General features: G+C 43.0%; 1 protein-coding gene across 1 annotated transcript in view; it reads left to right on the plus strand.

Annotated features, from left to right (window-relative positions):
- Window positions 1–1,054: 1,054 nt before the first annotated feature.
- Window positions 1,055–26,613, plus strand: part of RAP2A (RAP2A, member of RAS oncogene family) — a 49,151-nt gene continuing 23,592 nt past the window's right edge. Inside the window, exon 1 of the mRNA XM_073614406.1 lies at window positions 1,055–1,706. Within this exon, the coding sequence (XP_073470507.1) occupies window positions 1,393–1,706 (314 nt within the window). The 5' untranslated portion in view covers window positions 1,055–1,392. The remainder of the gene's footprint in view (window positions 1,707–26,613) is intronic.

Raw genomic sequence — 26,613 nt, forward strand, 5'->3', positions numbered from 1 at the left:
AGGAGGGCTCTGCTAAATGACATATTTAGTAGCCCCTTCCCCCGCTCTCCATCCCCCGCAGTAGCGCGCGGGGGGGGGGGGCAGCAGTAGAGCTGTAGTGCAGGGGGGGGGGGCAACACGGGTGGGAGCTGGGTAGTTGGGGGAATGGACACTGCACAATGATTAAAGCGGAACTTCAGTCATTTTTTCATCTTTCCATCTATTATATCTTCTGCCCTTGTTGTTTTACCTTTGGATAGTAAAACATTTTTTTCTGCCAGTAAATCCCTTATACAGCCCACTTCCTGTTTATTGTCTGGTAAAAAGCCTAGGCTTATGACATCATGCACAGTTCTCTCTCTCTCTCTAGAGAGAGAGAGAGAGAGAGAGAGAGAGAGAGAGAGGGAGTTTGACAGGAAGGGAGGGTGGAAGAGTCATGAGAGGGCCAATGAGAGCTGCAGGGCTGCAGAGCTGGAGGCGTGTCTGTGTAAATCCAGGAAGTGATACGGCAGCAGCTTCAGCTGCCCACAGTTAAAATGATTGCAACCAGACTCAGTGGAGGGAGATTTTTGCTGCATATTTGGCAAGTACAAAATCACAGTATATATAAAATAATATGCAAAGTGGTTGGAGGGAAGCTTCAGAATGGCAAAGATGATTTTATTACAAATGATGTGAGCAGACTGCAGTTCTTCTTTAGGATGTGCCCAGGCACACACACCTATGACAGGACCTATTGAACCATGAAGCAGCCAGGTCCACCATGTTTAGTGTAAAGTGTTGTAAGTTATGTGCAGTCAGGGGGATGTTTATTACAGAGTAGGGTAGTGAAAAGCCCATTCCCTTCAGTTGCCCCCCTCCCCCTCACACTGAGTAAACATCCTCTGCCTGCATCTCCCCAAACTGCACAAGAAGTGGGCGACGACGTGACGTGGAAGGCGGCGCGGGCGCAGATTGGTGCGTGACGGCGTGCAGGGATTGGCTGCCGCCCGCTCCTCTTTTCCCATCATCCCGGAGAGAGGAGGCGGTGGTTGGTCCTGTCACACGTCGTCACCGCCCAGGGTTCGGGAGGACAGACAGTTGCCATGGCGATAGACGCGAGAGCCAATGGTTAGCACAGGTGTGATGTGACGTGCCGGGGCCCAGCGAGAAGGAAGGAAAAGGAGGAGGGTGGGGAGTAGAGTGTGAGGCCGGCACGATACGCCGGAGGGGGGGCGGCCAGGCTTCTCTCCCCTCCGTAGTGGTGGGCAGGTCTCCGCCGAATACCGGGCCGCACAGCCCGGCCTCTGTCCCATGCCTCGGGACGCCGCTGCGGAGGGGCGGCGGCGAAGACGAAGGAGGAGGCGGAGGAGGAGTAGTAGCGCCGCGCTGTGAGGAGCCTTGCTGCATGCCGCCGGGGAGCGGAGGGGGACGATGCGCGAGTACAAGGTGGTGGTCTTGGGGAGCGGCGGGGTCGGCAAGTCGGCTCTGACCGTCCAGTTCGTGACGGGCACCTTCATCGAGAAGTACGACCCGACCATCGAAGACTTCTACCGCAAGGAGATCGAGGTGGACTCGTCCCCCTCCGTGCTGGAGATCCTGGACACGGCCGGCACCGAGCAGTTCGCTTCTATGCGGGATCTGTACATCAAGAACGGCCAGGGCTTCATCCTGGTCTACAGCCTGGTCAACCAGCAGAGCTTCCAGGACATCAAACCCATGAGGGACCAGATCATCCGCGTCAAAAGGCGAGAGAGAGGGGGGGATCCGGGGTGCTGGGGGGCTCCACATCACTGGGCCAGGGCGTTGTCACAGAGGGAGGGGGGGGGGGGATCGCTGCCTGTGAGTGGGAGCATTCAATCTACAGGGCCTATACCACCCAACACTGGATCGTGTGCTGTCTATTCTCAGCCATGGATCTTCTGATCCTTCATTGGCTCTATTAGTTCTATAGCATCTTTATGATGACCTCCACCCCTTATTCCTCCCCAGCACACAGGCTTTCAGTGTTCTACGCGCCCTGTGTACCCCCATGTTTTGCTCCTTGCTCAGGCGCTTCCTTTTCATGGCAGTATAACACCATAGACAATGCTAGAAGTTTAGTTTTATCAGGGACTTGTTGCTGGACCATATTGTGCAGGACTGTTGTAGCTGTCATTGGTCAAAAGTAAGGATGAGCTCAGGCGTGTTCACAACTCCAAGTGCCCGATCCCGCCAGGAAGCTGACACTCCGCAGTGCTAATCACAGGGAGTGAGACATTTCCCAATCCGCGGCTGCACAGATCGGGAAGTGTCTCACTACCTGTGATTAGCGCTGCAGTGTCAGCTTCCTGGCGCGATCGGGCACGTGGAGTTGCGAACACGCCTGAGCTCATCCTTGGTCAAAAGTTTGCTTTTCCTAGACTTTTTGCTTTCTTTTTCTTTTCCTCTATGTATATTCAAGCAATAATGTCCACAATCCCTGTACACACACACAGCATACAATCACTGTAGACACTCTTTATTATTTGGATATATGTGGATGCCCAATTGTAACTGTTTTCTCTAATATTCAGAGAGTGAGTGCAACTCCTGTTACGTATTAAAGAGGTTCTAAAGTCAGAAGGTTTTTTTTTATCTTAAAGTGATTGTAATATCTCAGTAAAAAAATAACAAACATATTTATACTTACCCGCTCTGTGTAATGGTTTTGCACAGAGCAGCACAGATCCTCCTCTTCTCGGGTTCCTCTTCTGTGCTCCTGGCCACTCCCTCCTGTTGAGTGCCCCCCACAGCAAGCAGCTTTCTAGGAGGACACCCGAGCTGCAGCTCCATGTGTCCATTCAGACACAGAGCTCCTGTTCGACCCCACCACTCTCTCCTCTGATTGGCTAACTGACTTTGACAGCAGCGGGAGCCAATGGCGCCGCTGCTGTGTCTCAGCCAATCAGGAGGGAGAGTCGTGGGCAGAGATGGGGCTCAGATAAGTATGAGGGGGGCTGCTGCACACAGAAGGCTTTTTATCTTAATGCATGTGAATGCATTAAGATAAGAAAAACCTTCTGCCTTTACAATCACTTTAAGGCATATTTATGTCTTAAAGTGTTACCAAACCAACAACAGTAAAATCAGTCTGTATATGCAGTAACGTATGCCTGTTATACTCACACTGAAACCTAAAGGGTCAATCCTCCGCATTGTGTAAAAAGGCTGTTTGATCCTGTATGCACAGATCCTCCTTCTTCCACTGACACCAGAACATGTCCTTATAAGACAGTTACTGGAGTCAGGCTGCACATGCTCAATTTGGTGTGTATTTGCTAGAGTTTTTTTTTTTTTCTTGGGAGAGTGCATGTGATCAGCATAGGGCCAATCAGCACTGTCCAGAGGGTCAGGGGTCCCTCTGAAGGGAAGCAGCAGCACACTGGCCTTCTCATTGAAGGGCTGTGCAGTGGTGGCATGTCAGGACAAGTCTAATCATTGGTGGAGAGTACACTGAATTGCAAGAGAACTGACCATATTGTGTTCAGTTCACAGTGGGACTGGCAGAAACACCAGAGATTTCACACAAAGGAAGCAATACAAAGGGAACAGAATACTTCCTCATACAAGTACATGGTATAGCAGGCACATATCAGGAATGTGAAATGCTGGGGTAACAAATGCTTTAAAGTGATACTAAACACACACTTTCATTTACATTATCCCTTCTATTTCCAAATGTGGAAAATTGCACTGTAATTATTTTAATTAAAAAAAAAAAAATTCAAGTACTTTTTTACCTAATTAATATACAGCTGTCACATGACCCAGATCTTTCCCAGCCTGTCTGCAGGGAAACATAAGCAGGAGGAGCTTCTAGTCCCCTATTACTGGTTATCTGTATGAAATAACAAAAAAAAAAACAGCCTTTTGGAATACATAGTAAGAATAAATAAATATCAAACTGTTTTAAATTGTTATACAAATATATATTTGAAATTAAATCTTTATTATTTTGGGGAAATAACAACATAGTGTGGTCGTATTTCTGCCGAACACAGGCTGTGTCACGCCCCTCCAGCCTATGTCTTAGAATAAGAGGGAGGTGAAGCCTCCAACAATCTACATGTAATGTTTTGCTGGGTAGTGGACATGGAGGAGGGAGGGAGTGGGCTGTCATTTACCACTGTGTATACGCCCACATGTGTGACTCTACAGTCACATGGGTTACTCAGATGTGATAGGGAGGAAATGTTCAACATAGAAGCTCACTGTAAACTGAGCATGTGCAGTAGCTGCCAACACCGCTCTGCAAAATCCCCCACTGAATTGGAGACATGAACAGAAGGTAGCGATAGAGAGCAGTAGGATCAACCAGTTTGGTTTGCTGCAAAAAAAAAAAAAAAAAATCTCATAATGACTTAGTATGAACAGCATGTAATACACCATTTATTGGTAGTTTTTTCTGATGTGGGTTTTGTGGAATTCCAGGATAAAACTATCTAATCATAAAACTGCCCCCACTCCCCCTTCTAAGGCTGGACATAAGTTATACCATTTTTTTCTTGTTCAATTTTTCTTTAGATTTACCAAAGCCATATGATTTGAGGTCAAACCTTCAATTTGTATACACTACTACATAGTTGAAGGTAAATATAAAGGAAATTGAATAATTGTATAATGTATGGCCAGTCCAACACCTATACTAACTGCATACCATAAACAGACTAGACAAATTCCCTGGAGGAGGTGAGTACACAGTGCGCTGGCTAATGATGTCTTCCTTACACCCAACCACAGCATGAGATGACGCTGTATAGCTGGCAACTCGTCATCCGAATATAATGGTCTTTATTAATGCTGGTAGAGTACAGGAAGATACAGAGGCTTACGCATTTTGGCCCGCAGCTTTATGCCGGCCATACACGGTTCGAATTTCGAAAGAATTTTCTTTTGAAAATCGTATCAAAGAATTTTCGTACGAATTTCACACCATTAGTGGGCTGCAGCAATGGCCGATTTTCATGCAGCAATCAAATTTGAGAAATCGGACATGTTGGAAAAACGAACGATTTTCTAATCAATGATGGGAGAATCGTGCCAGAAATGTAATAAGAAAAGAAAATTTACGGAGAGAAAAGAAGATTCCCGGCCAAGAAAATTCTTTTCTGTAGCAACATGAGGTGAAATTGAAGGCTTGGTCGGCCGAATTTCGAAAATCAATGGTGGCATCATCGGATTACAAAAAAAACGAACTTTCTGATTTTGAAAAGAAAATTTGTTCAAAATTCGACCGTGTATGGCATGCTTTAGTGATAACCTTAATAATGCAGGTAGAGTGCAAAAAGGAGGCTTATGCGTTTCTGCCCGCTGCCTTAGTCATAGCCATATATGGTTATGACTAAGGCCTCATGTACACTGCTGCTGGTAAACGGATGTTTAAGAGCAGTTGGGCATTTTTTTCAACTGCTTTTGAACTCTCCTGTTATCCTATCTGTCCATGTACACAGGGTTGTTTCTAGGCAGTTGAGTTTACAGGCTTTTTTTTGGAATTCAACAAAATGGGTTCAGAAGCTGAGTTTGGAGGCATTTCAAGTGCTAAACACGGTAACTCGCGTTTAGCTGCATTTCGTTTACAGGCGTTTTTCATTTTTGGCTATTTTGAAGAAAACATTTTTTTTCAATGCTTCTAAATGCAAACGCAGCAAACCACCGCTAAACGTGGCAGAACAGACGTTTTAAACGTGGATTACTATCTGTCAAGTTAAATCGTTCAGGAGAGGTTGTAAAAACGTCCCGTGTACATTAAGCCTAAGGACTCTTTCACACGGGGAGGATCAGTGATGATCCGCCCCGTGAGCACGCGCTTGCTCAGCGATGATCGCTCCGCCGATCCCCGCTGAGCAGGAAGATGACAGGTCCGTCGCTGCACACTGTGCAGCGACGGACCTGTCAGAGCGCCGCTCTCCCCTATGGGGGATCGGATGATGACGGACCGTAGTGTCCGTCGTCACCCGATCCGATACGAAAACGGATGGAAAAGTAGGGTTTTCCTCCGTTACACTTTTCGGAGCGGGTCGGATGTCAGCGGACATGTCACCATAGGGATACATGTATGTCTGTTTTTCATCCGAAAACGGAAGGATGAAAAACAGACATACGGACTCCCTGTGTGAAAGAGCCCTAAGGCTGTAAACCAAAATGCATAAGCCTCTGTATCTCTCTGCACTCTACCTGCATTAATAAAGACCATTATATTCGGATGACGAGTTGCCATCTATATATCTTTATCTCAACTGATACTAACTACCCTATAGAAGAAAGATGCTTATACTTACCAGGGTGGATAAAAATCAATGATTTAAAAAAAAAAATATATATATATATTTTTTTTTTTTTTTTTTCATTTAAATCAGATTTTTTTTAATTTTAATAAAATGCTTTTGGAGTAAAAATCTATCTAAAGAGTTTTCTATTTAAGATACGTCAATAATTTCGTTTATTCAGCAAATGGAGCTTAGTTATGTAGCATGGGGCTGTATATTCTACAATATTTAAATTTTTGGTAAACTCATTCAACGAATCCAAGATCTGCAAGCTGAGATAACATGCACTGTATTGATACATTCATATAATTTCACAGTAACCATGAGATAAAACAATGTTCAGGAATCATTCTTTATCCCATTGTTTTTCAAAATCTATGTACATTACAAACTGTATAAATAAATCGGTGCAGATATCGCTGTTTTACTAACCTGACAGATTATTATTCTAAATAGGAAACCTTCATTTTGTTTGCAAATATTAAAGATTGTAACTACCAGCAAGAATAAGTCCTTACATTTAAAGAGCACCTGTCATTTCAGATCCATCATGTCAGCACCAGTTAGCGGGGCATCCACTCACCTGCTGGCGCCACGTCCCTCACCTTGTTGTGTCACTGCCGCATCACCAGCCATCCCATTAAAGTGAATGGGACTGTTGGTGAGTCAACAGCAGGTCAGAGGAGGAGCCTCTGCGGGACAGAGATGACAGTTGCTCTTTAAAAATTCTAATTTAAATCAAGCCCTTTTACTTGTGATTTTAAATCAACCTAGATTGTAAGCTCTAACGAGCAGGGCCCTCTGATTCCTCCTGTATTGAATTGTATTGTACTTGTACTGTCTGCCCTAATGTTGTAAAGCGCTGCGTAAACTGTTGGCGCTATATAAATCCTGTATAATAATAATAACTTGATTTAAATTAAATCCACCCTGATACTTGCCTATTCTTGGGGCACTCAAGTCTGGTCACAACATCTGTGTCAGCCAGTGCCAGCTACAGGGGAGAGCAGAGAGTGCTCCAACAACAGTTGGAATTCCTTACTATGGACCATCCATTGTCAACACTCCTTCCTCTTCCCTGAAGCTGCTGCTAGCTGACAGAGGGGAGCCAATCACATGACCGAACCAGAGCACCCTGAGAATAGGGAAGTATATGCATCTTTTTTTCTACAAAGTAGTTCATGTAGGTGTTCGAAGGGGGGTGGGAGCTGTTTTAAGATTGGATAGGTTTATCTCCGCGTTCCACTCTAAAGCTTTGTTCGCACTTTTTTTTTTTTTTTTTTAATGTGTGTTTTGGAATGCACAGACCCGTCATACACGTATATTGATGCCATCAAGGCAGTTCCCATCAGTGCCTTGTGTTGGTAAAAAATTAGGCATATATAATGTTATGTGCATTTTCATGTACTGTGATTCACAGTAGAATAACCAAAATGTGCTACAAAACACATTAAAAAACAGACAAAAGCGGGCACAGATAGATGTGAACCTGGCCTCAAGTAAAACAAAAATCTTTGTTTAGGATGAGTAAGGAATGGTTATAACCACCTCCTAGACAGTTGTCCCTGGGACAAGTGTATTCATTGGAAGATTCTCCTCTGTTCATAATCCTATGAAACTCAAAATTCATTTTTCTCTCACATTTAGTTCTAGTCCTCTGGTCATTAAGGCAAATTGAGAAAGTGAAGCTCTGCGGTGGGGGCATAGACAGCAATAAGAACCTTACAGATTCTCACCCTTCCCCATTTTATGCCACGTCAAATAAAATTGTTTAGATAAACTTTTAAGCCCTAGTGTGGGCTTTTTTCATGCCAGTGATCAGCGTGTGGGGGGATGGAGGGTGATGATTATCTCGGAGATGGGCTTTAAAGTGGAACTAAACCCAACATCAATGTAATGGTTTCCTAAAGCATCTTACATTCAAGGCATTCGATAAGTGATAACGTCACTGGTGATCCTGCCTGTTTCCCTGCTTTCCTATTTCAAACTGACCACCCCAGGTCATAGAAGCACATCCTTCTCAGCAAGGTCAGTTTTTTGGCTGCTCTGGGAGAACAGCCTGCCTGTTTTCCAATGGTCAGACGTATACTGACACGCCCCCCTGCTCAACCATTTCCTGGGAAAATTGGTGTACTGCTGTTTCTTCACTCTTAGCTCTCTAAGCCCCTTATGCAGATGAGAATGGAGATTGTGGTGATTTATTTTTTAAAAAGCGTGCGTGTACACACACACACGTTTTGCCTTGCATTTCTGGTTTAAACTGAGTGGGTTGATTTGCAATGTAAAAGATTACATATACTTTAAGCTACTACAGAAAGTTTTATAGTTTCTTTCTTGGAAAGTAAGTATATTTTTTTTTTTTCTTTTTATCCAGGCGTCCCTTAAAGTGGCTGTAAACCCCGCTGATTTATTTTTCCATATAGGTAAGCCTATAATAAGGCTTGCCTATTTGTACTGAAAATATCTCCTAAACGTGCGCCGTTTAGGACATATATGCCTTGTAGTGCACTGATGATGTCATCGGCGCATGCGCAGGGAAGAAGCGGCCCTCCGCGTCCTTTCTTCCCCAGCGTGTGCCGTGCCTGGCGGCTCGCATGCGCGGGAGTGACGTCACGTTGTTTCGGCCAGTCACATAGCCGGAGTCCACGGCCCCGGAAGTAAGAGGGGTGAAGATGGATGCTTCCACCAGCAGGAACATCGTGGGCTTCGTTTGCAGGTAAGTGCCACATAATGGGCTAGTATGCGATGCATACTAGCCCATTATGCTTTTACTTTGCAGGGGAATAAAGAGGAAGTAAAATCCATCAAAAGGTTTACTTTGTCTTTAAATAAACTGTACTTGGGGCTCTTCAGCAGCAACCAGTCAGGTTCAATAACTGTCACTTTTTGCATTAAAAAAACAAAACTGTACTTGCTTTCAGAGGCATATTAAAGCAGAACTTAACAATAACAACTTGATAAAAAAAATAATGTTCTTTAGCAAGGAACATACATTCCACCTTATTATGCTACCAGAATTAGTGTGTACTGTAAATTGTATCCAGCATTACTCCTGTTTCTTCTTGCTGGAGGCTGCCATTCCACTGAAGCCCAGAGCCCCTGAAAAGCAGTAGATCATAAAGTGGATCTGAACCCGTCAATTTAACTAGTTCAAAAAATCCGTTATATTGCTGGAATGCTGAGCTTGCTAAGGCTTCATGTACATTGCTGCTGGTAAACGGATGTTTAGGAGCAGTTGGACGTTTTGTTTTTTTTCAGCTGCCCCCAAACTCTCCTCTACAATATCTCACAAAAGTGAGTAGTACACCCCTCACATTATTGTAAATATTTTATTCTATCTTTTCATGTGACAACACTGAAGAAATGACACTTTGCTACAATGTAAAGTAGTGAGTGTACATCTTGTATAACAGTGTCAATTTGCTGTCCCCTCAAAATAACTCAACACACAGCCATTAATGTCTAGACCACTAGCAACAAAAGTGTGTACATCCCTAAGTGAAAATGTCCAAATTGGGCCCAAAGTGTCAATATTTTGTGTGGCCACCATTATTTTCCAGCACTGCCTTAACCCTCTTGGGCATGGAGTTCACCAGAGCTTCACAGGTTGCCACTGGAGTCCTCTTCCACTCCTCCATGATGACAACACGGAGCTGGTGCAGCTTCAACACACACTACTAGTTTACACTTGCTTCGGACAGACTTTGTTAAAGCTCTCTGAACGCTAGTCAAAGCCCCCATCACTAAATAAAATAGTTAGTTTACAGTTCTGTTTACACCTGCTTTGCTTTGGCTTTGCTTCAAAATTTATACCCCATGTAGCTTTAGTGGTGCTTAAAAGCCTCCATAGAAGGCTCTGGCAAAGCTTGCTTAAAGCCCCACCTAAGCCTCATCGATGCTCCACCAAAGCCTCATTGAAGCACCAAGCAAAAGCAAGGTGTAAACAGGACTGTAAGAGAACCAATTTTTTTTAGTGACAGGGGCTTTGACTGGTGCGTCCGAAGCCATGTTTTGAAGCAAGTGTAAACTAGCCCTTTGAGATCTTGCGCTCCTCCACCTTCCATTTGAGGATGCCCCACAAATGCTCAATAGGGTTAAGTCTGGAGAGATGCTTGGCCAGTCCATCACCTTTACCCTCAGCTTCTTTAGCAAGGCAGTGGTCGGCTTGGAGGTGTGTTTGGGGTCGTTATCATGTTGGAATACTGCCCTGCGGCCCAGTCTCCAAAGGGAGGGGATCATGCTGTGCTTCAGTATATCACAGTACATGATGGCATTCATGGTTCCCTCAATGAATTGTAGATACCCAGTGCCGGCAGCACTGATGCAGGCCCAGACCATGACACCCAGCACTGATGCAGGCCCAGACCATGACACTCCCACCACCATGCTTGATGGTAGGCAAGACACACTTGTCTTTGTACTCCTCACCTGGTTGCCACCACACATGCTTGACACCATCTGAACCAAATAAGTTTATCTTGGTCTCATCAGACCACAGGATATGGTTCCAGTAATCCATGTCCTTAGTCTGCTTATCTTCAGCAAACTGTTTGCGGGCTTTCTTGTGCATCATTAGAAGAGGCTTCCTTCTGGGACGACAGCCTTGCAGACCAATTTGATGCAGTGTGCAGCGTACAGTCTGAGCACTGACAGGCTTACCCCCCCACCCCTTCAACCTCTGCAGCAATGCTGGCAGTACGCATACGTCTATTTGCCAAAGACAACCTCTGGAAATGACACTGATCATGTGAACTCAACTTCTTTGGTCGACCATGGCAAGGCCTGTTCTGAGTGGAACCTGTCCTGTTAAATCACTATATGGTCTTGGCCACTGTGCTGCAACTCAGTTTCGGGGTCTAATGGCAATCTTCTAATAGCTTAGGCCATCTTTATGTAGAGCAACAATTTTTTTTTCTGATCCCCAGAGTTTTTTGCCATAAGGTGCCATGTTGAACTTCCAGTGACCAGTATGAGAGAGCGAGAGTGATAACACCAAATTTAACACACCTGCTCCCCATTCACACCTGAGACCTTGTAACACTAACAAGTCACATGACAGTGGGGAGGGAAAATGGCTAAATGGGCCCAATTTGGACATTTTCACTTAGGGGTGTACTCACTTTGGTTGTCAGTGGTTTAGACATTAGTGGCTGTGTGTTGAGTTATTTTGAAGGGACAGCAAATTTACACTGTTATACAAGCTGTACACTCACTACTTTACATTGTATCAAAGTGTCATTTCTTCAGTGTTGTCACATAAAAAGATATAATAAAATATTTACAAAAATGTGAGGGGTGTACTCACTATTGTGAGATACTGTATGTTTTCTTATCAGTACGTATGCACAGGGTCGTTTATAGTTGCTTCTAGGCAGTTAAGTTTAGAAGAATTTTTTTGGAAAGGCAAAAAATCTGATCAAGACGGATGTTCAGAGGCATTTGAAACGCCAAATGCCTGTAACAGCTTGTAAATGCAGTAACTCACGTTTAGGCGTGTTTCGTTTACAGGCGTTTTTAATGGAGATACATTTTTAACTAAAAAAAAAAGCTTCTAAACGCAAAAGTGGCTAACTGTGGCAAAACAGACGTTTTTAAACGTCAGTTACTATTTGTCAAGTTAAATCATTTAGGAGAGGTTTTAAAATGTCCCGTGTACATTAAGGCTCGGTTCACACTAGGGGCGGCACGACTTGCAGGTCGCCTCACCGAGGTGACCTGCACACGACTGCCTGGGCGACTTGCAAAACGACTTCTGTATAGAAGTCTATGCAAGTCGCCCCCAAAGTAGTACAGGAACCTTTTTCTAAGTCAGAGCAACTTGCGTCGCTCCCCTTAGAACGGTTCCATTGTACAGAACGGGACGCTACTTGTCAGGCGACTAGGTCGCCTGACAAGTCGTCCTCGTGTGAACCGAGCCTAAGCCTTACTGTCGTCACATTTTCTGTTAAACCATCAAATGGCCGGTGGCCTAACTGATCACATGTGCAGCACTATGGTGGTTGCAGATTAAAGTGAAGCAGCTTCCTTGGCTGTAAAGGATAGAAGGGTTTAATTCCGCTTTAAGGCTGTCAGCAGATTGTACTCTACAAACTCGACAATGCCTAAAAGTGGAGAGCAACTGACATTTGCAGAACAGGGTGAGACAGAGTATTACTGGATTGTAACCATTTCAGCCCCGGAAGGATTTACCCCCTTAATGACCAGGGCATTTTTTGCGATCCGACACTGTGTCGCTTTAACTGACAAATGCGCGGTCGTGACACGCTGTACCCAAACAAAATGTATGTCCTTTCTTTCCCACAAATAGAGCTTTCTTTTGGTGGCATTTGATCACCTCCCTGTGGTTTTTTTATTTTGCGCTGTAAACAAAAAAAGTGACAATTTTGAAAAAAAAAAATTTTTTTTTACTTTCTGCTATATAATACTTATCCAAAAAATATAAAAAAACAAATTTCTTCATCAGTTTACGCCAATGTGTATTCTTCTACATATTTTTGGTAAAAAAAAAATGCAAAAGGCGTATATTGGTTTGTATCTCCTGCACGGACCAACGTTCGCGCAGCCAGGCTGCCCTGTTGCAGTATATGTGCAGTGGGCGGTCCGGAAGTGGTTCAATAGCATTGGCATTTATTTTTAATGTTTTAAACTGCTATACCTACAAAAGGGGCCAGCCTGAAATGATCTAGCAGGACTTAATTTTCTGATTAAAGTTCCACTTTAACCACTTCCGGACTGGCCACTGCACATATACTGGGCGGCCCGGCTGCAAGAAACAGCGTACCTGTACGTTGTTTTTTCAGCCGGGTCTGGGGCGTGCACGCGCGCTGCCAGAGACCCGCTGTGATTGGACATAGCGGAAGACAATCAGTGGGTCAGGCCGCCTGTGATCGTTCGCAGGAGAGGCAGAACAGCAGTCTGCCTATGTAAACAAGGCAGACCTTTGTTCTGTCACAGCGGAAGAACGAGATCTTGTGTTCCTGCTAATCAGGAACACAGATGTCTCTCTTCCTCAAGTCAGTCCATCCCCTACACAGGTAGGCCCCTTTCACACTGGGGCGGTTTGCAGGCGCTATTGCGCTAAAAATAGCGCCTGAAACTGCCGCGCCTGAAACTGTCACACTGGAGCGGTGCGCTGGCAGGAGGGAAAAAAAACTCCTGCAAACAGCATCTTTGGAGCGGTGAATACACCGCTCCTGCCCATTGAAATCAATGGGGCAGCGCAGCTATATCGCCTGCATAGCTCTGCGGGCGGTTTTAACCGTTTTTTGGACACTAGGGGGGGGTTAAAACTGCCCTGCTAGTAGCTGAATACCGCCGCTAAAACGACAGTAAAGCACTGCTAAAAATAGCAGCGTTTTACTGCCAATGCCCCCACCGCCCCAGTGTGAAAGGGGCCTTAGAAAGCATTCCCTAGGAGCACACTCCAGGTAACTCCACTTTTGTGGGGAAAAAAGCAAATAAAGAAAAAATAAGAAAAAATAATCTAGCGCATATAGTTACGAGACTAATCATATTGTAATTGAATGTTATTAAAAATTACCGTTTTCCTTTTCAATCTGCAGTGAATGTCATTTTCTGAGAATACATTGCAATATGGCTACCCAGAGTTCTGTACACAGAGTGTGTAATGACCACTCCCCAGAAACATCATTTCCTGCTTGTGTGATTGGCTCACCAATTCTCCCAGAAGTCTGCCTAAGATACAAGTCAGATTTCAGGCATCCCTTGCAGCAAAGATGTAATTTTTTTGAGATATACTTTCAATAGGAACACGTCTAAAGGGATGCAGACCCAGCAGATTTCCTCATTAGTGCCCTTCAGCCCTGCACCTGACCGTTAATTATGAAACCACTCCCATTAGACTCACTCAGAACAGAGGTACAGACAAACACACAGGGATTTCTTCAGACTAACAAAAGGTAGGAATCTGCAACAAAGTTTTATAATTCTTGCAGTGTACATAGATCACCCAGAGGGGAATGTTTTTTTTTTCTCAACAAGAGTGGAGTTATGCTTTAATAATGCTGATTAGAGTAAATTAAGGGGTTAAACAGAGGAAAAATGTAATAATAAAAAAAAAAAGTTTTTTTTACTTGACAAGATTGCTTTAAATTTACTTTATTTGCAGACCAAAGTTCGCCCCTTTGATCTGTAAATGAATAAACAGAAGGACAGGTAAGAAGATACAATGTTTCTTTTATCTGTCTCTTTCAGCACTGAGCAATGTTGTTGATAAACATTGCTGGGTGCTCTTCCTTCCTTTTTTTTTTTTTTTTGACAGCTGTGAGCAGGGGAACTGCTCTGCACTTTTTACATGAATTGTGGAAATGCTGGATTAAGATCGTGTGGAGGGTCGAATTGAGATTACGATATTTTAACAATCGTGCAGCTCTAATATTGCTGTAAACCTTTAAGTATATGTCTTCTTTGTCACTAGAACAAGTATAATTTTAGATTTTCCATCAATCTCTGTCCCAGGTCAAACAGGGTAAATGTTCCTATTAGGGACACAGACAGCAATATACAGGGATAGGTATTTCAACACTTTCCCACTTCTACTCCATTTGGCTAAAGCAGGGATATGCAGTTAGTGGACCTCCAGTTGTTGCAGAACTACAAGTCCCATGAGGCATAGCAAGACTGACAGCACAAACATGACACCCGGAGGCAGAGGCATGATGGGAGTTGTAGTTTTACAACAGCTGGAGGTCCGCTAATTGCATATCCCTGCTTTAAAGTAAATCCATGTGCTTGATTTTCTATGTTCATTGCATTGCAGAACAGGGGACATATAGAGCTCAGACTTATAGGTGAAGACACTATTCAGATAATTAACATTCTGGCTCTTGAGCTATTTGGACTTTCAGTGGTTAATTGCTTGTTTCCTTTAGGGGAAAATAAATAACTAGCAATACTAGTGTAATGCCTAGTTTTACCATCATCTCTCTTATCCTGTCTTCAACGTTCCTGCTTTGTAGACAGGCCCTCCAAATCACTCACAGGCAGAACCACTGGTCCTGTGTTGGAAACGATATCAGAGACCCTGCAACCTAATGAGTAGCTGAAGAGGAATGGCTTAATAGGTATCGTAGTACAGCTAAGGGAAAGCCTGTGGGAATAAGGCATTTCTGCCTAATCCTTAAAACTTTCAGTGTGGGGGGGACGACTGACGGTCAATTTTTAGAGCTGGTTATGAAGTTTTAGCTTTAAAGTTTAACTCCAATCAAGATCTTTTGGTTTTAGGTTTGTTAGAGAGAGAGGGAGGGATGGAACCTCTGTCAGGGCAGGAAATGAGGGTAAATCTTTCTATTGGGGACAGAAGCTGCAACAAAACATTGACTCCCTAACATTGTAGGGAGTCATTGGCAGAAGTGTTTACTCCTGTCTGTCCAAAAGTGCTTATGAAAAGTTTGTATTGGCACCCTTATTAAGCTTTACGAGCTTTGTCTCTAATCTTATTCCATGATTTGCGAGTTGGGTCAGAAGTAGTCTTCATTTCTGTGTTTGTTGCTGTTCAAAACTGCCTGGCTGCCCACACATTTGCCTAACTTGAATAAGAATGTTAAATAACAGATATCCATAATAAATAGCCGTAAGGCTCGGTTCACACTAGGACGACTTGTCAGGCGACCTAGTCGCCTGACAAGTAGCGTCCCGTTCAGTACAATGGAACCGTTCTAAGGGGAGCGACGCAAGTCGCTCCGACTTAGAAAAAGGTTCCTGTACGACTTCGGGGGCGACTTGCATAGACTTCTATACAGAAGTCGTTTTGCAAGTCGCCCGTGCAGTCGTGTGCAGGTCGCCTCGGTGGTGTGAACCGAGGCTTAGGCAAGAATGATGTGACCAGCCATTATAGTACCTTTTCCTGAAACTTCTGACGGCCAGACTGATGCTTTGATTTCAGTACTGCACATTTGTTCTGGGTCTGTAACTTAAAAATATTGATAAAAAATACAGGCAATTTGCATTTTTAAAGGAATGGAAGAAGAGATGGCTTCCATATTTCTCTAAACAATATTTGTTGAAGCAGAACGTAAAAGAAAACTATGCTGAGGGGAATAGTGTGACTGCCAAGACAGACCTTCTAGGAATGTTTGTTGTCTGGCTATCTCTGGATTCAGTATTTCAGAGTTACTGAACCAGAACAAGTGAACATCAAGAAAAGCCTCAGTGAAGTCAGAATTCCTCATTTCCATACTTGTTCCAGTTCAGTAACTCAGAACTTACTGAAGCCGTTGGATCAGCACAATAGGTTGGTAACTACCATTTTAAGAATGAGGGGTCAGAAGGGGCAGCTGTCATATTGATATTACTAAAGGGCTTATATGCTGGCAACAAATGGTGATGCATTTTTCTTGCAGTCTTGGTGTGTCAAATCCATGAACAGCTTTGACACTTCTGAGTGATGTTCACACCACCACCTGGATTTTTCTGTTGGCCAGTAAGGCTACCCATAATAGTAATAACCTACAGTGTCCTTCCTAGACCTTTTTTTGGGGATGTGCGCCTGGCTGCCTTTGGCAGTGACCCAGCCTCTGCAAGGCCTGCTCTTTCTTCCTGTTCCCCATATTGGTCCCCGGACTCACATGTCATGTCTATGAGCCCCAGACAACTACAGAGAATCGGGGTAGAGAGCAGCATGAGAATGGCCAACGTACATTTAAAGTTCTCCTCTAGGCAGAGCAAAGTTGCCAGAATCCCAGATGATGTCTTTTTTTTCCAATCTGCATGGTCTAAGAGCAGATGAGGTATCGGGGGGAGGGGGAGGGGCCCCTGTCATCATCTTTTATTTGGGTAACACACTAGGCTACAATAGGCAACATGGGGAGGGGGGGAATCGGTTACAGTTTGGAGGTCAACTGAAGTCTGACAGTTGTTCTGTCATCTGCCTGACCTGCTGCCGAGTAGAGCTGCACAGTTAATCGTTGAAAAATCGTGATCTCGATTCAACCCCCCTGACGATCTTGCCGATTCTTTCATATAACAAGTGGAGAGATTTATCTGCTCACTCAGCTGTCAAAAGAAAATATCTGGGCAGTCTGCCAAGTTTTTAACATGAAACATTGTAACAAACTCTTCCTTCTTAGATCAAAGGGATAAACTTCTGTGTGTAAAGAAAAAATCCAGTCAGTCTGCCAAGTTTTTAACAATGAGTAAATGCAGGAAGTTTAACCACTTAAAGTCTAAATCTTTTTCTGACACTTGTTTCTCAAGTTAAAAATCAATATTTTTTGCTAGAAAATTACTTGAAACCCCCAAACATTATATATAAATTTTAGCAGAGACCCTAGAGAATAAAATATCAATTGCTGCAATATTTTATGTCACACTGTATTTGTCCAGCGGTCTTTCAAACGCAATTTTTTGGGTTAAAATACATTTCAATGAATAAAAAAAAAAAAACGAAACAGTAAAGTTAGCCCAATTTTTTTTTTTGTTTTAATGTGAAAGATGATGTTATGCCGCGAGAATCGTGATCTATCTTCTAAGCAAAAAAAAAAAAAACGTGATTCTCATTTTAGCCAGAATCGTGCAGCTCTACTGCCGAGTCTTCTTCAGGGCCTGTCCACACCAGCAGTGTGAACTACCATACTGCCACCTGCAGCACATTGTATGATCTACTACTTTTTTTTTTTTTTTGTGTTCAAACTTTATCGAAAAGTGACATTTCATTGGGTGCTATTGGCTACGGCATGTTGAGATGCAATGGATTGTGTCACACCATATTGCACCTCATAGTGTACTTTTTGTACTTTTTTTTTTTTTTTTTTTTTTTCATTGCTGCGGTGGTGTGAACTGACTTGATAGGAAATTGGGCATTTTCTGTTATATGAAACCCGACCCACTTCCTGTAGATCACTTTTCTGCTCCTCCCAGTGATGACACTTCATCCTAACCTTTGCCATTTGGGAGGAGGAGGGTGAGGCTATATCTCGCTCTCCTTTCCTGGGTTTTGTCTCTTAAAAAATTAATAGAATGGTTATGCAGCAAGTGGTAAACAGCCGTCAAAAGTCATTAGTGCAGTAGATATGAACACAGTCTACAGAAGCTATTTGTGGTGCTGAAACTGTGTTTATACACAACTTCAGCATTGTTTACAGTTGCAGCCCTCTCTGGAGAGCTAAGGCTTTATTCACACCTAGGCGTTTTGTTTTCAGGCAGAAAGTCGCATGTTTTTTGTTGCGCTTTTACCGCGGTTTTGAACAGGTCAAACGGTCACCAATGTAAAAATCAGAAAACAACTGTAATCTGCCAAAAAATAAGCTCCTGTACTTTTCTGAGCTTGCGTCAGATGACAAAATGCTCAAATGTGAACAGGGGCTATTGAAATTAATGGGATTTGTCTTGTTGGGCATTTTTAGAGCTGGGGCTTACAGCAAAAAAAGCCTCGGTGTAAACAGAGCCTAATTGTTACGTTGTTTCCTTTCAAATGTAAAAAAAAATAAAAAATAATACACACCACCCTCCCACATGTTTTACATCAGGCATATAGGCTGGTATCTCCAGAGCAAAGGAAACAGTAAATGTGCCCTTCAGCACTTGAAGTGCTTTGAGAGGGATCTCCCCGCCCCCCCCCCAAAAAAAAAACAGGTCCCTCCGCCAAAGCCAGCTGCCAAAGGTTGATCAGCACTAGGCTCTCCAGCACCCGGAGGTCACAGGAAGGGATGTTTGCAAAGGGGGGCCATATGGTCTCCCTATGTACCCCCATAAGGGGAAGAAGGTGGTCACCCCCCTGGTAAACTGGTTTTAGGGTTCCCTCAGTAGTGTATAGTTTGTCCCGGTATTCCTTTTTGGTTTCCTTTTTGCAAGTATTCCTTTTTTCAGGTAAACATGGTTAAAAAAAAAAAACGAATAAAGGCATGTGAAACTAAAAAAGGAATTCATGTTGTATATACCATTGTCAAAAGGATATTTTTTTTTTATCTCCTGACAAACATTTAGGCTGTCAATCCTGTTCTTCAAATACTACTTGCTTGGCTGTCCTGCTTTTATCCATGTCAATAATTTGTTTTAAAAATAGAAATTATGGGAAACATACTGAAAATCTTAACTCCCAGGTTTCCTAGGGATGAAAAAGTATCCATAAGGTGGCCTTTTTATTTATTTATTTTTTCAGCCAGGGGTATTAAAACAGTAGCAAGGTGGTCTACATAGGTACATAATCACTGAGAAATGGAAACCTTGCACAAATGTTTGACAACCTATATTTTTAAACAAAAATGCACACAATATACTCTCGGGGATCGAAATCCAGCTGGTTCAGCCGGGACTGGCCTAATTTCAATTCATGTGTGGCCATTGCAGTTGAACAGAAGTCAGTCTACAGTTTGGCTTCTGTTCAACTGCCTTTGTCCTTTCGGATAAAAGGATAAAAGCCACTTGATCATTGGCTGCAGCGCTGATCTGTATATTCTGACAGCGGGGAAATCTCTCCCACTGTCAGAATACAATAGTGCAGCGGGGTGGATTCCCCTATCAAACCTGAATGTGTGGATGAGAGAATTCAATTTTTTTTCATTCAGCCTTATGAGAGCCTCAATCATCGTTAACCCTTTTGCTGCTAGTAAATAGGAAGGTATATTATAGTCACTTGTTTTGAACTTTTTCATTTATTTTTATATATTTATATTTATTTTTATTATTTTTGTGGCCTAGGTGAAAATGTCCCAGTAATCTTCATATGCATTTTTTTTTCTTTCATCTGGAGGAGGGGCTTTCTCAGTTAATTGCACCTTCCTGCCTGCATGCCCAACCTAAGGGCAGATGGATTCAGGAAGTAAAGGCTACATGAACCATCTGCCCTTAAATTCAAGATTTTTTGGATGAGTGACTTTTTGCTTTGAATGTTAAAGATGAATTCTCATTTTTGGTTTGTGGTACAGATAAGTTCTACTTGAAACATATAGAGTGTATTGAATTAATAAGTGGAAATATATCTAGATCGCTTAGACCAGTGTTGCCTATTTTTTCTCCAGACAGTGTAGATAGGGGCCTTGATGAGGCAATGTATGCATGTAAATTTGCAAGTGTTGTACAACTAAAACTTCTGTTTTTAATATAAATTCTTAGTGTTAATTGGGTTTTTTGTTAGCTAGCTGGTAAAACATTTGTTTGTGGCGCTAAAGAGTCATTGATCTTCTTGCTCAGCTGCTAAAGCCGGAATTTGACAGCTCTGAACCAAAATGTGCTTTCGGGTTCATTTGTAGACGCCAGTTCATCAATCTATTGCTCTACATTTTGAATACTCCCTGCAGCATTGCCACGCTTATAGGAACAAGGTCAGTGCTGCCTATCAGTGCCACCCATCAGTGCCATCTTATCTATGCCTATCGGTGTTGCCTTATCTGTGCCCATCAGTGCAGCCCAATCAGTGAATATCAACAAAGGATAAAAATGACCCGTTTGCAAAAAATTTTTTTTTTTTCAAAAATGTCTGTCTTTTATTTGTTTAGCAAAAAATGAAAACCCAAATGGTGATTAAATACCACCAAAAGAAAACTCCATTTGTGTGAAAAAAATGATAAAAAAATTCAGTTGAGTACAGTGTAGCATGACCGCGCAATTGTCATTCAAAGTGTGACAGCGCTGAAAGCTAAAAATATGCCTGGGCAGGAGAGGGGTTTAAGTGACCAGTAAGCAAGTGGTTAAAGTCCTTGTTTTTTTTTTTGTTTAAAAATAACAAACATGTTATACTTACCTGCTCTGTGCAGTGGTTTTGCACAGAGCAGCCCAGATTTTTCTCCTGGCCCCTCCCTCCTGTCTAGTGCCAGTGTACCAAATACAGACTCCAGCTGAACAACAAACTACCCCTAGTCTTAAGTGCGGGGCTTTCATTAGGTAGCCCTTTCCAACATGGTGGTGTGCTCCAATTGCCAGAAGTGACATCATGGGTGTAGCCCCTGCCTGCGCGTTTCATCTGCTGGACGTCTTCAGGGATATTTAATATACTTTTTTTTTTTCACCATAAGCGCAGATTATCTCCAATTTTCTTTATCACAGGTTCACTTTAATTTCTTGAGAGTGTAAGAAAAATGAATAGACTGACACAAAGCAATAATATTTATTAGCCACCTAAGGAAAATAAAGTAAGTTTAAAGTGATGCTAAACACAGACCGTTTCATTTTCATTTCATTTTCATTTATCCCTTCTCCTTAAAGATGATGGCACTATATTTGTTTTGATATAAAAAAAAAAAAAAATCAAATCATATCTATCTATATACAGCTGAGCTGCCATATGACCAAGCTCTGTCCTAGTCCATTTGCAGGGAAACATTGGCGGGAGGAGCTTCTAGCCCTCTGCTGCTGGTCCCATGTTAAAAAGATAAAAATAAAATCAGTCTTTGAAATGCATAATATCAAATGTTTTAAATGTATAATACAAATATGTATTTGAACTCAAATCTTCATTATTTTGTGCAAAAACATGGTGTGGGCGATCTAGGGGTAGGTTCTGTCAATCACAGCCTGTTTCATGCCCCCCCAGCCTGTCTCTATTGTTTGTGCTTATAATTACAGGGAAGTGCTGTCTCCATCAGTAAACATGAAAACTCTTGCTCCCATAGTTAGAGCTGTTTAGTGGGTATGGAGGTGGAGGTAGAGAGGGGACTGTCATCTGCTACTGTGTATATGACCACATAGGTGACTCTGTAGTCATGTGGGCTGCACAGATAAGTAAAAGTAGGAAATTAAGAGCTTAAAAGGGAACCTGAAACTGGAGCATGCTCCGTAGATGTGGCAATGGCTGGTCTACACAATCTCGGGCTGCAGTAGGGACACCAACAAGGAGGAAGGAACAGCAAAATAAACACTTTTTTTGCGGAATACAGAAAACGAATCCCATAGTGACTGAGTGAGTTTGAACAGCATGTAATGCTGTGACACTGCACCCAAACAAAATTGACGTCTTTTTTTTTTTCCCACAAATAGAGCTTTCTTTTGGTGGTATTTGGTCGCCTCTGCTGTTTTTAATTTTTGCACTATAAACAAAAAAAGCGACAATTTTGAAAAAAACACAATATTTTGTACGTTTTGCTATAATAAATATCCCAATTTTTTTTTCTTAAAAAAGGAATTTCTTTCAGTTTAGGCCGATATGTATTCTTCTACATATTTTTGGTTAAAAAAATCGCAATAAGCGTATATTGATGGGTTTGCGCAAAAGTTATAGCGTCTACAAAATAGGGGATAGATTTATAGCATCTTTATTATTTTTTTTTACTAGTAATGGTGGCGATCTGAGATTTTTATCGGGACTGCGACATTATGGCGGACACATCGGACACTTTTGACAAATTTTTGGGACCATTGGAATTTATACAGCGATCAGTGCTATAAAAATGCACGGATTACTGTAAAAATGTCACTGGCAGGGAAGGGGTTAACTGTGTTCCCTGTGTGTGTTACTAACTGTAGGGAGAGGGGACTGACTAGAGGGGATGACAGATCGTGGTTCCTAGCTATTAGGAACTCGCGATCTGTCATTCCGAACAGAACAGGGATTTGTGTGTTTACACACACACACGTCCCTGTCCTGACTATCGTGCCCACGATTGCTCGTGGCAGGCGGTTATCACGACCGTCGGCCAGGAGCATTGGCACCCCCGCAGTGCAGCGGGTGCGCGCGCCTGCTATCCCAATCCCATGAGCCGAGGTACAGTTACGATTCGCGGGATCGTGCCGACCTGCCGCAATATAATGACGGCGGCTGGTCAGCAAGCGGTTAATGACACGTTAAGGATTATTGTGGCAGTTAAACAAATTGAATCCCTTACATTTGGTGTCCAGCAGTACATTTTCCCTTTTATGGATTCACTTTCTTCAGCCTAAACACAGGCTTTAAAGTGGTTGTAAACTCTCCCCCACAACTTTATCACATTTCAATCTGCTTAAAAAAACCCTAATGGATGCTGCTTGTAGATGTCTCCTTACTTGCTTACATTTCTTGTAATCCATCCCGTTCTGTGTAGTGATGTCACTGGCGCATGCGCATCTCTCCGGTTCTTCACGGCACACTGAGTGCCGTTACACAGTCTCTCCATTGACAGGATGCCGTGGAAGTGATTTCCTCTCCCAGTGGCACTGCGATCAAAACCCATGAGGCTTCAGGTTCTTTCTGAAGTTCCTGCTACAACCCATGTGACCGCATGACATCACATGGGGTGTATTCCTTGCCATTGGACTACATACCATAGCAATGTTTAGTTGCAGAAGCCTGACAGGCACACAATATGAGAATGGCAAATCTACTGTATAATTCTGCACTGTCAGGTCGGCTATGGAGAAATCATTTATAAAAGTTTTAATAAAATGGAAGTAATATGCGATTGAGGCTTATTTACAATGGGTGATGTTTGCTTATAACTTCATGTAATGGTCTAGATGAAAAGTGGTAACAGAGTGGGAGAGTTTTACTTCCTCTTTAAATTATCTGCTGGCCAGGAACATTGAGGTTCCCTGGCACCTCTGGTGGAGGGCATGAAGCTATATATGCTGACCACAATGATCACTGCAGATACCAGGATATGCAATATGCATACCTAAAGTTGAATCCTGTTATTACATTACTGTATGCTGAAGATCCTATTCCTATTTTTACTGGGAATTTCCCTCCCTGTGTCTTGGTAGAATGAATTCCAAAAAAGGTTGTTGTATGCCAGTAACACAGTTCCTGTCTTACGGTGTCTGGATAAAGGTGCAACAGAGGCACCTTGACATCAGCTTTGTCAATCTGAGTAGGGGGTAGTGTTCAATGCGCTAGCAGATTTGGGTGGGCTTGACAAACAAATTAAACCCAAATGCCTGCTAACGCTATTTAAATCTAAGTTCAACCTTTTTCTAGAAAATGGTTTATGCAGTTAAGGGGCCCCAGTAGGCACTAAAAACTGTGCAGCTTTGTAAAATGTGTATTAATTTGAAGCAATCTCCACATCCTGCCTTGTTGCTAGGATGCAAAAACCATTGTACTCTCACTCCCAGCATTAAATGGAGTGAAAACCAACAATTTTTGCATCTCAGCAACAAGGCAGGACATGGGGATTGCGTCAGCTGGGTAAACATAAGGGGGAAGTAAGCAGGAGGGGGCGAGCAGATTCTCGTTACTTTTAGCACTTATACTTGCATTGCTTTCTAAGGCTTGGTTCATCTCTGAGGGTGAGGGAATTCATTTATAATTGTACGCAGGCAAAATGCACTACTCTTTCAGATGTGCAGCGGTGCATTCATTCTTAACACTTTACGGGTGTGTGCCACAGCACCATGCAATTCTATGCAGCATCTTTTAAAAAAAGGTTTGGGGACCTTTTCCCCACATTTTCCACTGGTACAGCAGCCCATTCATTTGAATAGACTGCTGTGCCTGCGAAAATGTTGCAAGCAGGACCTGCACAAGTGTGAGCTTAGACTGAAAAGGGATCCGAAGTGGATTGCTGTTCAGCTGTACTGGTGTGGCTAACAGGCATTCAAGAGGCAATACTGCTGCTTCCTGAATGCCTGTTTTTTGACCGCTGTACAGGTTCTTTAATGGGAATATTGTGCTGCAACCACAAGTCTATTTGCTTTGTGGTTGTGTCACAGCCCCAATCTCTTGAACTACCGCCGTCAAAAACGTTGGGGTGTAATTTTTGCTGTAATGAGAAGTGTAGTATCATGGCAAGTGTACAGCCCTGTCTGGCTGCCCTTGCAGCTCAATTGGGCCATACAACTGTGCCTCCAACTGCAAGTGTAAGAGTGCTTTCACACTGGGACGATGGGTCTGTTAAAGCGCCGCTAGTTTTAGCGGCGCTTTACTGCTGTTTAAGCAATGCTTTTCAGCCGATAGCGGGTGGTTTTGTAAACGGAGCTCCCAAACCGCCCCAAAGATGCTACTTGCAGTATTTTCTTTTTTTTTTTCTTTCCCGTCCCGCAAGCGCGCACCGCCTGGATGTGAAAACACTCGGGCATTCACACTGGGGTGGAATTACAGGAGCTATTTTTAGCGCTAAAACATCTGAAAGCTGCCTCAGTGTAAAAGGGGCCTAAAGGAGCCCTAAGACCCCTTTCACACTCTAAAATAGCGCCTGTAAAGCGCCTGAAAACTGCCTCTCATGCCTCCCTAGTGTGAAAGCCCAAGTGTTTTCACACCTGGGCAGTGCGCTTGCGGGACAGGAAAAAAAAAAATACTGCAAGCGGCATCTTTGCGGTGGTTTGAGAGCGCTGTATACATTTGGAATAATTGGACATTACTTCTGAAGCACCTTTGATTCCCTGGCCTATCCGTTTCATTTATTGGATTTCAGTTCTTTCAACCATTTAGGCTGCACAACATGTGTGTGTTTGTGTTACCCAGGGTGGTCTGCATTCAAATGCAGTCTGCCTAGAAAGCCCCACACCACCAGACTGACATCCACCTCTGAAAGCACTTTGATATTTGCAAAGCTCCTCCTATGTCAGCCTGCTGCTTGCATTAGGGCTAAGGAGAGGAGTACTGAGGCAGGGATAGCTCTGATGTTTTTTAGGAAGCTATGCATGGTCCCTCCACCAGCCGTGATATATCCTTATTGCATAAACAAATGGAGACCCTGTGATATCACTGGGTTTAAAGCGGGAGTCCGGCGACCAATCATCTTCTTCCTTCTTCTTCCTTCTTCTTTCTTCTTCCTTCTTCTTCTTCTTCCTTCTTCTTCTTTCTTCTTCTTCCTTCTCTCTTCTTCTTCCTTCTTCTTTCTTCTTCTTTCTCTCTTCCTCTCTTCTCTCTTCTTCTTTCTTCTCTCTTCTCTCTTCTTCTTTCTTCTTTCTTCTCTCTTCTCTCTTCTTCTTTCTTCTCTCTTCTCTCTTCATCTTTCTTTCTCTCTTCTCTCTTCTTCTTTCTTCTTCTTCTCTCTTCTCTCTTCTTCTTTCTTCTCTCTTCTCTCTTCTTCTTTCTTCTCTCTTCTCTCTTCTTCTTTCTTCTCTCTTCTCTCTTCTCTCTTCTCTCTCTTCTTTCTCTTTTCTTCTTTCTTCTCTCTTCTTCTCTCTTCTTCTTTCTTCTTCTTCTTTCTTCTTCTCTCTTCTTCTTCTCTCTTCTTCTCTCTTCTTCTTCTCTCTTCTTCTCTCTTCTTCTTCTCTCTTCTTCTCTCTTCTTCTTCTCTCTTCTTCTTCTCTCTTATTCTCTCTTCTTCTTTTCTCCTCTTCTCTCTTCTCCTCTCTTCTCCTCTCTTCTTCTCTCTTCTTCTTCTCTCTTCTTCTTCTCTCTTCTTCTTCTTCTCTCTTCTTCTTCTCTCTTCTTCTTCTCTCTTCTTCTCTCTTCTTCTTCTCTCTTCTTCTTCTCTTCTTCTTCTCTTCTTCTTCTCTTCTTCTTTTCTTCTTCTCTTCTTCTTCTCTTCTTCTCTCTTCTTCTTCTCTCTTCTTC

Source organism: Aquarana catesbeiana, linkage group LG02 (genome assembly GCF_042186555.1).
Source record: "Aquarana catesbeiana isolate 2022-GZ linkage group LG02, ASM4218655v1, whole genome shotgun sequence".
NCBI lineage: Eukaryota > Metazoa > Chordata > Amphibia > Anura > Ranidae > Aquarana > Aquarana catesbeiana.